This window comes from Lepus europaeus, chromosome 12 (genome assembly GCF_033115175.1).
Source record: "Lepus europaeus isolate LE1 chromosome 12, mLepTim1.pri, whole genome shotgun sequence".
NCBI classification, from domain to species: Eukaryota; Metazoa; Chordata; class Mammalia; order Lagomorpha; family Leporidae; genus Lepus; species Lepus europaeus.
In genome coordinates this window covers 8,959,817-8,973,929 of record NC_084838.1, presented here as the reverse complement: position 1 = coordinate 8,973,929, position 14,113 = coordinate 8,959,817, and the positions used below count along the sequence as shown (strand labels likewise).

Below are 14,113 nucleotides of genomic sequence, written 5' to 3'. Positions count from 1 at the left end.
ATAGGAAACAAGAAAATACAAGTAAGAGATGACAAATTTCAGAAAGAACCAAATCTGTAATTAGCAAAGCTCATGAATTTTTCATGAGATTTCAACATCATCATTCAAGTAGATTCAAAAAGCATTTATTAAATGTCTATTTAAAGTAAGTCAAAATATAAAAAGAAATCACTTTGAGTTCTGTTCACAAAAATGAGAAGAAACAGGCCCCTTTCCACCAGTTTTGGCCAGTAAACAACATGCATTCTGGAACAAAACACAGGGTTGGTGCTGTGGCATAGCAGGTAAGGCCGCCGCCTGCAGTGCTGGCATCCCACATGGGCGCCGGTTTGAGACCTGGCTGCTCCACTCTCGATCCAGCTCTCTGCTATGGCCTGGGAAAGCAGTGGAAGATGGCCCAACTGTTTGGGCCCCTGCACCCACATGGGAGACCCAGAAGAAACTCTTGGCTCCTGGCTTTGGATCAGCCCAGCTCTAGCCATTGCAGCCATTTGGGGAGTGAACCAGCAGATGGAAGACTTTCTCTTTTTCTCTTTCTGCCTCTGCTTCTCTGTAACTCTGCCTTTCAAACAAATAAATAAATCTTAAAAAAAAAAAAATTAGAACAAAACACAACATATCCCACCTAAGTCAGGGTTAACTTGCAGCATTCTAGATAGAGCACTATCTTTAAAAATCAGACCAGAATATTACATTTTAAAGTCTTAGGTAAACAGCAGAAAAAATCAGTTTGCTTTCATATGGGTCATAAACATAAATACGGCATTTAGAAAGCTCCGAGGTAAAAGCCCTGAGGCAGTTACAGGTCAAACTGTGGCTGCTGGGAGAGGGGCCTTTCTGTAAGTGTCCTGCAACTGGGGGACTCCTTTACCGATGCTGCTGCTGGAACTTCCACAGCTTGGTGTAAACATCAAAAGTTCTTCCAAAATAGGACTGCCACTGCTTCTGCCCATACTGTGGCAAATCTCTGAAATAACAAATAAGTATGTGTTAATTTCACATCTCTTAGTCTTGTTATGGTACAAACTGGACAGGGACACAGTACGTACATCCAGGCTTTCTTTAAGTAGAAAACACAGCTTTAGGAGCAGCCACCGTTCTCCAGCTGGGAGAGGCCTCCCCTCGGGGCTCCCAGCACTGCACCCCTTTCTACCCAAGGTCTTATTCACAGGTGCTCACATACTGATAACCACCAAAAGCTAATCTTCAGATAAGAGGTAGGCAGTGTGAAAAACGCTGCTTTAGGGAATGTATCTAGAAGTGAGTAGGTAGCTATTTCTGTATCCTCCTTTTTGTTTTTAGTTTTTTAATTGTAAGATTAACAATTTCTAACATTTTGCTATACTCACTACATATGTGGGTACGCACATATACATATACACTGTTTTGTCTTAAAAGCAGGGGTGTTAATATCACAAAATGTGGGGTTCATAACAATGATCATAACATGGGGGAAAGGAAAGAATGTTGTCATAGGCATGGTATAATTCAGTGATGCAATATTTATATACCAAATACTATCACAGCCACACAATTTTTATACTCTCTCCATACATATTAACTCCTACAAATTAGAAAAAAGATACCTGCACCCTCCTTTTTTATTTATTTGACTTTTAAAAATTATATACATTTTTTGACTGGTAAGACAAAACTAGTATTGAAGTCATCAAATTTTCCCTTATGCATGTGTCTCAGCTCTTTGTTCGCTTACTTGGTCTATTTTTCTATTTTCTCATTAACAATCTTCTAAATAGTACAACTTGGAAAGTCCAGCATGCTTCCTCTGTTTCAGGAGTGCCTGGTCTACTCTTGGTTCCTTGTATTTACATGTAAATATAAGCTTTAAAAATCAATGTATCAAAGTCCTACTAAAAAACCTTAATGAATTCTAATGAAAACAAAATGAATCTAGAGATGAATTTAGTGCCAACAATATCTCTTTCTATTTATGTTGAAAATATTGTCATGAAACAAACTTTATAGCTCTTTCCATACAGATCTTGGTTCAAATTATTACAAGATCTCAAACTTTTTTTTGTTTTTGTGAAAGGTACTACTAAATTATACACTCTCAATTAACCCCAACCCAAATGCAAAATGAAAGTATCTCAATAAAGTTGTGTCTTTTTTAAAGTATCATAATAAAAAAGCAAAACAGATCGGGCATTCAGTCTAGCAGTCAAGATGCCTGTGATCCATGTCCGAGTGCCTGGGTTCCTTGCCGACCTCTGGTTTCATACCCAGCTTCCTGCTGCTGTGGACCTGGGAGACAGCAGGAATAGCTCAAGTGGTTGGGTTCCTGCCACCTACACAGGAGACCTATACTGATCACTCACTGAAGGTACTTGGGGAGTGAATCAGGGGATGGGAGAACACCCCCTCACACACCCACACTCTCCTCTACATAAGGAAATAAAAATACTGAAGAAGCACCCAAGAATGATACATGTTTTGCAAGCACTTAGACATAATTATAATACAGTTCATTGAGGACAGAGGTCCTGAATGGGGAGTTAGTGCAAGGTGACTCCTGCTGTTAATTTAACAATTAACACTCTTTTGTATGATGGCAGTGATCACCCGAGGCTCTTTTTAGCTGCCTAAAAAAAAGAAGTGATATTAACTTCAAGATGCAATGACTTTGAACACTGGTGATGAACAGGTTTGTTTGTTTCTTTTTCCATGCAAATTGTTGAACTCTTTACTTAGTATAGAGTTGATCTTCTGTGTATAAAGTTAGTTGAAAATGGATCTTAGTGGAGAATGGGACTGGGAATGGGAGAGGGAGGAGGAGGAGAGTTAGGAAGAATCATTATATTCCTAAAGTTGTACTTATGAAATGCATGAAGTTTGTATTCCTTAAATAAAAGGTTTCTTTGGGAAAAAAAAATAAATAAAAACACAGGAAGGCCATCAACAGATGAGATTTCAATAGTTTTCTGGGAGAACAACTTCAGATGAAGAAATATCATTATAATATGAAGAAATACCAATATTCTTTCCTGCCATTTGACATCCTGGCAGGAAATAGCACACTCAAATGGGTCACTGAGAAGGGGTTAAGAAAGGGCTGCAATGGAGTGAACAAGTACAAGGAAACTGACTGGGGATGCTGAAGCACCCAGGAGCGAAGGCACCAGCCCTTAGATCTGACAGCAAAGAGGGAGCAGGAAAGGCAGACTCTCCAGTGGAAGCCAGGGGGAAGAGAGAGGGCAAAGAAACCTGCTGGTGAGGCCACTGCAGGTGAGTTTCCCAGGGTGTGCACAGAGGCAAAGGGTCAAAAAGTAGGTCTGCGGGGGCCTGCAGCCCCATGACTTAAATAACAGAGCAGACAAAGCTGGAACCTAGAAAAATGTGAAAGGAGCCAAGCCACAAAGGGAGGGGAAAAAGGAATAAAAGGTGCTGTTTCAAACTAAGAGATCAACTAAAGGTTTATGTAAGAACCTTTCTCCTCTAACCCCATCCCAAATGCAAAATACCTAGACAGTCACATTTGCTTTCCTAGGCACAGAGGGAGGGAGGGAGAGGACCGGGAGAAAGCAGAGGAAATGAGAGAGGCTTTTCACGCAAGAAACTAGATCAGCTCCTTATGTGGCGTGAGATGGGGGTGGATCCAGGATAAGGCCAACTTGCTCTGCACGGAGAGAATCTTTCAGTCAGCAAACCCTGCCTGAGCACTCTGCGGTCACGCACAGTGGTCATGGTCAGACCCTCTGTTAAGTCATTGAAGGAAGGTCTGCAACACGACAGAACATGGTTAATTTGGAGCTCAAGATAAAAAACAGACATAATAATTTACTACTCTCGGAATTTCTTCTTACAATTTTTATATATTCGAGAGGCAGAGACAGCTACACAGAGCATGCTCCCATCTACTGGTTCCAAATGCCCACCATAGAGCCGAAACCAGACCTCCCACAGGGGCGTCAGTCACTGCTGCCTCCCAGGGTCTCTACTGGCGAGGCTGGAAGCACGAGCTGGAAGCAGGCTCATGATGGAATGAGGGCATCTTCACCAACAGGCCAAGCGTCTGCCCCTTAGAATTTCCACATTCATCAGAGTAAGAACAAGATTTACTGAGCAAACGGTTTCAGAACAAAGAGGTCAGAAATTTTTAAAATTATGGTTGCTGAAATAAAACAGAACTTCATTGGAAGAGATTTAAGACACTGTTGATGAAATCTACAAGAAAGCTAAAGAAAAAACAAGATGGAAAATAGATAGTAAAGTGCCAGAGAAAAGATGTAAGAGCCAAAAACTGGAAGAAGAACAAAGTTCACAAATTGAGGACCTACCAAGCACCAAACTTACTCATCTTTGTGAAATTTCAAAACAGGAAGAATAAATCACAAGGACATAAGAATCAGACTGCACCAGACTTCATCAGTAACGTTGGATTTAAACCTAGGAAAACTGCTTCCAAAGCTCTATTAATCAGGAGTTCAGCGCTAAATAACAACATGTTCAGACAGGGACAGATTGAGAAACGGTCCCTACACGTACCCTTTTAAGAAGGTGCCGAGGGGGCTGGTGGTGTAGGGTAGCCAGGAAAGCTGCCACCTGTGATGCCAGTATCCCATATGGGAGCTGGTTCATGCTCCAGCTGCTCTACTTCTTCTTCTTCTTTTTAATTATTTAATTCTTTAATAATTTAATTTTTAATAATTTAATTTTTAAAAAATTAGAACAGGTAGAGTGATAGAGAGAGAGACAAATGTCTTCCTTCCGTTGGTTCACTCCCCTAATGTCTGCAACAGCCAGAGCTGAGCCAATCTGGAGCCAAGAACCAGGAGCTTCTTCTGGGTCTCCCATGTGGGTGCAGGGGCCCAAGCACTTGGGCCATTTTCACTGTTTTCCCAGGCCATAGCAGAGAGCTGGATCAGAAGAGGAGCAGCTGGGACATGAGTTGGTGCCTATATGGGATGTTGGAGGCTGACCCTACTACACCACAGCGTTGTCCCAGATCCAGCTGAGTTTGAATCTAAGAATGAATTCCTGTGAGTCATATAGTTGAAATACAGACAAGGAAAGGGAACCAGTGCTCAATTCCTAGCTCTGCTCCACACAATTTGCACACAGTCACGTGTCACAATGCTATTTATCATTCTTTTTCAACCTTTACATTCTGTATATAGATAACATGCAAGATACTTGACTATGATTCTGGAAGGTTAGGTAAATATTATGTTCCATGAATAAAGACGTAAAGTTATGACTGACTGAAACTGAGGATGGGAGAAGAGCAGGAAAGGTGGGAGAAACAGAGGGTGACACATTTCCTCATCTTGAAAAAGGAGGAGTCAAAGAGATGCCATCAATATGGTCTACGGGTTAAGGGAGTGGCTGCTAACCATCAAATCTGGACATGGAAATGCCACGCTTCACTTGCTCATGTGTGACATGGGACAATCACAGGGGCTAAGTCCCAGGCTTAGTGAGAAGAGGGAATGAGCCCATGCATGTAAAGAGCAAGGAGCAACAGACAGCACTGAACAGAAACTGAGAAAGTGCTTCACGACACCACTGCCATTGGTAGGGAGTTGTGGATGTGAATGAGAAAATGAGAAAACCGAGAGCAGTGGTAAGATGAGCTCGGAGGGTGTGGGCAGGGGGGTTAGACAGCCGTGGGAAGTCCACGGAACAGGCCCGCCACGTGGTAAGCACTCACAAGGTAGTCACCTGCGGTAATGCTACCATGCCACTAGCTCTGCGGGGAGTAAGAGGCAGGGAACAGAGCAGCTTTAAGTCAAAGGAAACCTTCATTTGTCATAATGCAATCAATGGAAAATGTACAAACTGACAAACCAAGAAACAGAGCTTGAGAGACACAGGCAAACACGGGGGAACTAAAACTGGCAATGGGCCAGCATTGTGGCATCATAGGTTAAGGCACTACTTGTGATGCCAGCACCCAGCACTGGAATGCTGGATTGAGTCCTTGGCTGCTCCATTTCTGATCTAGCTTCCTACTAATGCACCTGGGAAAGCAGCAAATGATGGGCAAAGTACTTGGGTAGATGGAGTTCCTGGCTCCTGTCTTCAGCCTGGCCTAGCCTTAGCTATTGCAGGCATTTGAGTAGTAAACCAGTGGATCTCTTTCTCTCTATTACCTTCCTTTTCAAATAAGTAAATAAATGAGCCGAATTACGCGCACGCACACACACACACACACACCCCACCCTTGGCCAAAGCTGGACAATATGCTCCTCTCAGCCACACCTCCTTCATGCAACCTGGGCAGCTCCTGGTCCACGGCCTCTCTCAGATGCCAGCTTGGCCACATGTTTCTCACCATGCAGCAGGCTACCTCGGATTTGTTTACTTGGTTGCAAGGATCCCAAAAGCACCCAAAGAGAGAATAAGCTCTTTGTGCATTTTTCATTTCAAGTTTTTGCTTATTTTTCACTGTCCCAATGGCCAAAGCAAACCACATGGCCCAGAGGCAACGAGGGAGGGGACTATTCACAGGTATGGATACAGGGAAGGGAATCATTTTTATATACAATCTATCCCAAAGATCTTTGGCTTCAATTTTCAATTTTAAGAATAATATAAATCTCTTAGGAAATGAAAATACAATAAAGCACATAAATCAAGATGTAAAAAGGGCCGGCATTGTGATGTAGCAAGTAAAATCGCCACCTGCAACACTGACATCCCATATGGGTGCTGGTTCAAGTCCCAGCTGCTCCAGTTAACGACCAAGCTCCCTGCTAATGTGTCTGAGAAAGCAGCAAAGGATAGCCCAAGTCCTTGGGCCTCTGCCATCCCTGTGAGACCCAGAAGAAGCTGCCAACTTCTGGTTCTGGCCTGGCCCAGCCCTAGCCACGGCAGCCATTTGAGGAGTGAACCAGCAGATGAAGATCTCCCTCCCTCTCTCTCTTTCTGTCTCTCCCTCTTTGTAACTCTTTCAAATAAATAAATCTTTTTAAAAAATGTAAAAAACAAGATTGCTTCTTTCTCAGCTCTACTCTCCAGAAATCACCAGCTTTAAGAAGCATTTTTCTATGCATATTTAAGCATATATGTCAGTTTTTTCATTATTATACACAAATAAGATGAGACTATACATAATGTTCTATGTCTTTTCAATTTAATAATATATCAGGTTTCTTAGTACAATAAGCAGAATATAATGAGCAAACTGATTTAACCCACGCCCTTCTAACGTACTATCTCCAGTTTGTCCCTGTCATAACAATGCTGTAATAAACACCTTCATACTAATAAAGTGGATTAGCTATGAATGACCAGTAAATTTCTGTAGGTGAAATGAAAAAGATCTGTGTTTCTGTACCAGACCTGAAGACAATGAATAAGAAAGCAAAAAGGTTTTCCTACCTGAAATTTTTAGGCACATACAGCAAGAAAAAGCTGGTAATTACTTAGGATTTGCTTGTTCACTTTAAAAGGCAGAGTTACAGAGAGAAAGGGAGAGACAGACAGAGAGAGATCCTCCATCCACTGCCCACTTGCCAGATGGCCACAATGGCCAGCTCTGGGTCAGGAGCCAGGAGCTTCATCGGGGTCTCCCATGTGGGTAGTAGGGACCCAAACACTTGAACCATCCTCTGCTGCTTCTCCCAGGCCATTAGCAGAGAGCTGGATCAGAAGCAGAGCAGCTGGGACACAAACCAACACCCAAATGGAATGCTGTGTTGAAGCCTGCAGTTTCACTCGCTACACCATAATGTAGGATCCTTACTACACTTTTAAATTCATTTCCATGATGCTTATGGCAAGAAGAAATTCATTTCATATTACAGAAACAGGTATAGTATAGGTATTTGTTTTATTTATTTGAAAGTCAGAGTTGCATAGAGAAATGGAAAGAGAGAGAGAGAGAGCAAGCACTTCCATCTGCTGATTCTCTTCCCAAATGGCTGCAATGGCCAGGGCTAGATCAGGCTGAAGCCAAGGAGCCTGGAACTCCACCCAAGTCTCCCACATGGGTGGCGGGGCCCATGTACTTGGGCCATCTTGGGTGCATTAGCAAGGAGCTGGAATGGAAGCAGGGTAATTGGCACTCAAACTGGTACTCCAATATGGGATGCCGGTATTATAGGCAGGGCTACTTAACCGACTGTACCACCATGCTGGCTACCTATTTAACAAAGTTTTATTGAGGGCCCAATACATGCTGAATATTATCCTAGGTTCTAGTTACAGAGAGAAGACAAGACAGAGAGATCTTTCATCTGAGGGTTTACTCCCCAGATGGCTGCGATAGCTAGGATTGGGCCAGGCCAAAGCCAGGAGTCTGGAGCTTCATGGTCTTCCCTGTGGGTAGCAGGGGCCCAAGCACTTCAGCCATCTTTCACTCTTTTCCCAGGTACATTAGCTAAGAGCTAGATCAGAACTAGAGCAGCTGCGATTCCAAAATGCACCACAGGGGGCAGTTTAACCCACCGTGCCACAATGCTGGCCTCAAGTTTCAGTTTTCAACATTAATTGTAAGGTTTCATCTTTTTTATGTCCAAACGGTCCCTAGTGAAAGGCTGCACTACGAAGACCTAGTCAGATATTTAAGTGGAAGTTACTGGTAGGATCTTTAAGCTTCTTACAAGCAGCTGCTGTTGGGAAACTTGTTCTATAAACGCATTTGGCAGAAACATCAACTTTTTGACAACTGGAAATTACTGGATGCTTCTTTAAAGACACTGTAAAGTCTTTAGGCAAATTTTCAAGTAAGCATTAGTCTGCACATTCCTTTGTGTTCCCAGACTGACAGATTTAATAAATCTCAGTAATACACCCTGTTAAGGAAGGAAACAGAACCACAACTCTGTTTTATTTCATGACTCCATAATTTCAGAAGAGGCTGCAGTGCAAGGGAAATCTGTATGAGGGCTTAAAGTACATAAAAGGTGATGTTAAAGACTACAGTAAGGCTCCTAACAGCAAGTTGTAATAGACAGTATTTTCTGGTTAACAGCCATGACCAATGTTGGTTAAATGCTACACTATTTTCACGACAAGAACTGAGAACATCTACTACTCTAGGCTAAAGAATCAGCTATAAACATAGCAGTTTCTTTTCAAAATAAAATTAACTTTTTTAAATTTCCTAAAGCGTAAGTCCTATCATCACCACTTTTCTAATGCAAAATATCATAGAAGCTAATATATAAACTCACTATAATATGATTAGAATTTAAAATTAACCAAGGTAGTGTATAAAATAATTTTAGACAAATTCTTTTACTATTCAGAGCTCGGCTTTGCTTTCAAACTCTGAATACATCACTGGGTCATTATCACTGTCAGTAGAGATGCGAAATTAATGGTCCATAGAATTAAATTAAATGGGGCTTGGTGAATTACCCCATAAGCCAAATGACCTTATATTTCATATTTTGAAAAGCCACCTATGTTATAAATTGGCAGTTCATATTGTTTTACTAAGGATTTAGAGGAGAGTGAAAGTATGAGATTCACTTCCCTATTTTTTTTTTTTTTAAGATTTATCTATTAACTTGAGAGAGAGAGCAAGAGCAAGAGAGAGAGAGAGAGGTCTTTCATCCACTGGCTTATTCCCAAATGCCTGCAATAGCTAAGACTGAGCCAGGCCAAACCCAGGAGACAGGAACTCCATTTAGGTCTTCCATGTATGTGGCAGGGTCCCAAGCACTTCAGCCACCTTCCCACAATGCATTAGCAGGGAGCTGGATTGGAAGTGGAGGAACTGGGACTTGCATTTGCACTCTGATGGGAGATATGGGCATCCCAAGCAGTGGCCTAACCTGCTGTGCCACAATGCCCTCTCCTCGCCAGACTTTTTTTTAACATTCTCAATCCTATCAACAGGAGTCAAGAGACCATGGCAGCAGGAAACGCACTGCAAATGATTAAAGCAGATTCTTAGAGATGTTTCGAATATAACACTGAGATGTCAAAACTCAGGAAAATTCCCTGCGAGCTTCTATAAATTCACCATCATTACTAAAGCAGACACCTGCTATCACTATCTGCACATAAAAGTCAAGACCAAAGGACACTTTTCAGTCCTCTTGACGGTATGCCACTGTCTACCACTTCCTCACCATCCTGTAACTTGGTCTTCTTTCTGTTCTTAGACCTTCCCTTTCCTTAACTCAGCTCTTAAATGGTTGGCTTTCCTGGGTATGCATATACATGCCTGTGTCTACACACACACACATATACATATGCTGTATCTACACATACATCAAGTATGCTGCTTGGGACTCACGTCCAGTAGAGCTATGATACAAATTTCAATCTTCTAACATCCAATCCAGTGCTCCCTCTTTCCTACCGCATGGGATAACTGCCTAGTCAAGGTATTTCTGCGAGTTCAGTCTGCTCTCCTGGTCTTAGGATGCTGCTGACCCCCAGTAAAGCTGTGGGCAAAGGCCAAGGAATGAAGCAACCTGTGTGACTCAGGCCTGTGCAGGTCTGGGAGTACACTGCCCCCACACATTGCTGTTTACACAGAGAGGACCTGGACAACGGGGCAGTCTTCGTCCAGTCCATGCTTCCATATTCATGTATACTACACAACATAGCATTTGCGGCCTGTAAAACTGAATGGCTCGTTTCCTTGTTTAGCCATTAGCATTTTTTCAAGTCCACTGGAATATCTAGCTTTTAAATTTAGGTCAGGAGTGGATCTGTAAGTTTGAAGGTACACAGCTACTAAGTGGCCCAGGCTGACAAGGTTTAGTATTTCCCTTAGAGAGAATACCTTAATAACGCCACTGTATCAACCCTTTTGATTAAGCTTTCCCTGAATGATAGAGAAAAAACGTGCAAGAGTGTTCCTTACTTGAAGGCAGGCACCCAAGTTACCTCTGTGTGCTGCCCCAGCTCCGCGCCTAGAATGTGCTGCACACAGAAGACACTGAGTGGACTGTTCCATTCCTAAGGACAGCTCATGAAGTTGAATAGCTCTGAATAATCACTCCTATTTTGGATTGAGATACACCCAGTCAAATAAAGGCATGGAATGGCATCCGCTCCTCCTGGAAACCTGCTAGGGTGTGGGGCCCTCACTGGTCCTGGCAAATATCTGTGACTGTCTTGCAGGTATAGTGATATCCAAAGGAAGTCTACGAATGTGGATTCCTCTCTGAATAAAGAGAACGTGGGCAAGAAGCTAAGACTCAGACGGCCTTCATTCCTACAGTCCAGTGTTGTCTGTGTTTCGGACCCTTACTCCTACATTAAGGAAGACTTCTTGGAAGCAGCACTTCCCAGGTTAAAATCCACCACAGTAACATAGGCTACGACTTTATTCATCAGAGCTTTGGTCTTCTCACCTGTAGAACCAAAATAATAGACACTAATAAGGTTGTTATGAAGATTTAATGAACCTGCCAGGATTCTTAACACATCCTTTTTACTTTCTTTATATTTCTCCTTGAGGATCTTAAAAATTAACCACAAACACCCTTCTCCCTGATCTAGCTGCCATCAGCAACTTAAAAGATCTTTGTTTCTAATCAGAGCTGACAATGGAGGTTAATTTAGGAGACCAAGCTATACTGGCCTTTGATAGTTAAAAAAAATAATTACTGTTATTTCAACTAGAGGTTAGGATATTGGTTAAGATGCCTGATGGGAATGCCTGAGTTCAAGTGAAAGGCAGAATAAGAGAGAGACAGGGAGACGAGAGATCTTGCATCCACTGGTTCACTCTCTAAATGGCTGCAACAGCTGAGGCTGGACCAGGAGCCAGGGGCTTCATCTGGGTCTCCTACTCAAGGTGGCAGGGGCCTGAGTACTCGGGCCATCTGCTGCTGCTTTCCCAGGTGCATTAGCAGGGAGCTGGGTTGGAAGTGGAGCAGCTGGGACTCAAACCAGGGCTCTGCTATGGGATGCCCAGCACTGAAAACAGCTTAGCCCACTGTGCCTCAGCGCCAGCCCCCAGGCTCCAAACTTTAGCCTGGACCAGTCCTGGACATAAGCATTTGAGGGATGTGCCAGTGGATGGGAGCTTTTGTCTCTCAAAAACAAAACAAACTACTGAAAAACATATGGATTGATGTTATTGTTTAATACATTGATTTAGAATTTAAAGAGCTGAATTGATGGATTCTGGGGAAATGGAGTCTGAATCAACTCAGAAACCTTCCAAAAACAAACAGAACAATCAGATAATAAAACCAAAAAAGCAGAGGCAACATTTTCAGAAAAGTACATTGGCTGAATTGTTTACCCTCAAAATTCCTACATTGACATTTTGTGTGTGGTTTTTTTTTGTTTTGTTTTTTTTTTAAAGATTCATTTATTTATTTGAAAGTCAGAGAGAGAGAGAGAGAGAGAGATCTTTCACCCTCTGGTTCATTCTCCAAGTGGTCACAATGGCCAGTGCTTAGCCAGGCCAAAGCCAGGAGCCAGGAGCATCGTCCAGGTCTCCCATGTGGACGCAGTAAGCTGGAATGGAGCAGCCGACACTCAATGTGGGACTCAAATGGGACGCTGGCGTTGAAGGCAGAGGCTTTACCAGCTATGCCGTCATGCTGGCCCCTACACTGAAATTCTAAGCTCTAGTGTCCCCCATAATGGGCCTCTGGGTGAGGATAGGGCTTTAAACAGGAAACTGAGTTAAAGTGAGGCCTTAGGTGGACACTGATAAGACTTGTGTCCTGGGATTAGGAGACACACAGAAATGTCAGGGGTGAACATCAGAAGATGTAGCGAGAGGGCTACCTACTGCAAGTCAGGAGCTACAGAAGGAACCGGCCCTGCTGACACCTGGGTCAGACTCCAGCCTGCAGAGCCATCAGGAAACAAGCTTCTGCTGTGGAAACCACCGGGTCTGGAGCCCTAACAAACCAATGCAGGAAGTAAGAAAGTAGCAGTCAGATCCTGAATACAGAGCAACAATGTGCATACCCCCAGCATCTGTGCAGGAAGAGACTGGGTAAGCAAATGGGGACATCTGACGGACCAATGGAAAAAGAACTCCCAAACAGCCGACTGGGGTTCACCAGATTGCACACTGTGCCATTCTGAGAACGGAATCTAAAACTGGGAGGAACCGTGCCTGAGTTAACAGCCACAGCTGCTTACTGAGCTCTGGAAATCTGGGATCTCACCGTGCAATGTCTGAGCATAAAATAGTCACCGTGTTTCAAAGGCAGTATTTAAAAAGGAATGCAAAACACCTCACTAATAATTTACCTATATTGATTGCATGTTGAAATAAAATGTTTTTGATATATATACTGGATCAAATAAAATGCATTATTAAAATAAGCTTTGGGGTGCACACTGCGGGTCCCACAGCCCATACTGAAGTGCTAGTTCTAGTTCTAGCTACTCTGAATCCAATACAGTTTTCTGCTAATGTCCCTGGGAGGCAGCGATGATGAACCAAGCACTGGGGTTTCTGCTACCCACTTGTAAAACCTGGATGTAGGTTCTGTCTCTAGGCTGCCACCTGACCCAACCCCAGGTTTTACAGGCATCTGGGGAATAAACCAGCAGACAGAAGAGCTCTCTTCTCTCTCCCTCCCTGTTACTATGCCTTTCAAATAAGTAGATTTTGGGGTCGGCACCATGGCTCACTTGGTTAATCCTCCACCTGCAGTGCCGGCATCCCATGTGGGCACCGGGTTCTAGTCCCAGTTGCTCCTCTTCCAGTCCAGCTCTCTGCTGTGGTCTGGGAGGGCAGTGGAGGATGGTCTAAGCACTTGGGCCCCTGCACCCGCATGGGAGACCAGGAGGAGGCACCTGGCTCCTGGCTTCGGATCGGCGTACCTCTGGCTGTGGCAGCCATTTAGGGGGTGAACCAACGTAAGGAAGGCTTTTCTCTTTGTCTCTCTCTTGCTAACTCTGTCAAATAAAAAAAAATTTTAAAAAGTAGATTTTAAAAGAAAATTCAATTGTTTATTTTTACGTGTGTTAATATGGTTAGAAAATTTAAAATCACATTTGTAGGTTGTATCAAATGTCTATTTGTTGGGCCAGCACTGTGGTGCAGTAGGTTAAACTACCACTTGCAGTTCTGGCATCGCATATGAGCACCAGTTCAAGTGCCAGCTGCTCCACTTCCAATGCAGCTCCCTGTGAATGCACCTGGGGAGGCCTCAGAAGATGACACCAGTGCTTGTCCCTGCCACCCACGTGGGAGGCCCGGAAGAAG

General features: G+C 43.3%; 1 protein-coding gene across 12 annotated transcripts in view; it reads right to left on the bottom strand.

The window, feature by feature from the left end:
- SCAI (suppressor of cancer cell invasion) overlaps positions 1-14,113 on the bottom strand; it is a 171,847-nt gene that overhangs the window by 70,399 nt on the left and 87,335 nt on the right. For 11 of the 12 annotated variants that reach the window (XM_062207554.1, XM_062207556.1, XM_062207565.1 and 8 more), the window contains one exon: positions 872-967. The exons of the other annotated variant lie outside the window; for it this stretch is intronic. In XM_062207554.1, coding sequence (XP_062063538.1) covers positions 872-967 — 96 coding nt within the window. The remainder of the gene's footprint in view (positions 1-871; positions 968-14,113) is intronic. 12 annotated transcript variants of the gene reach the window in all.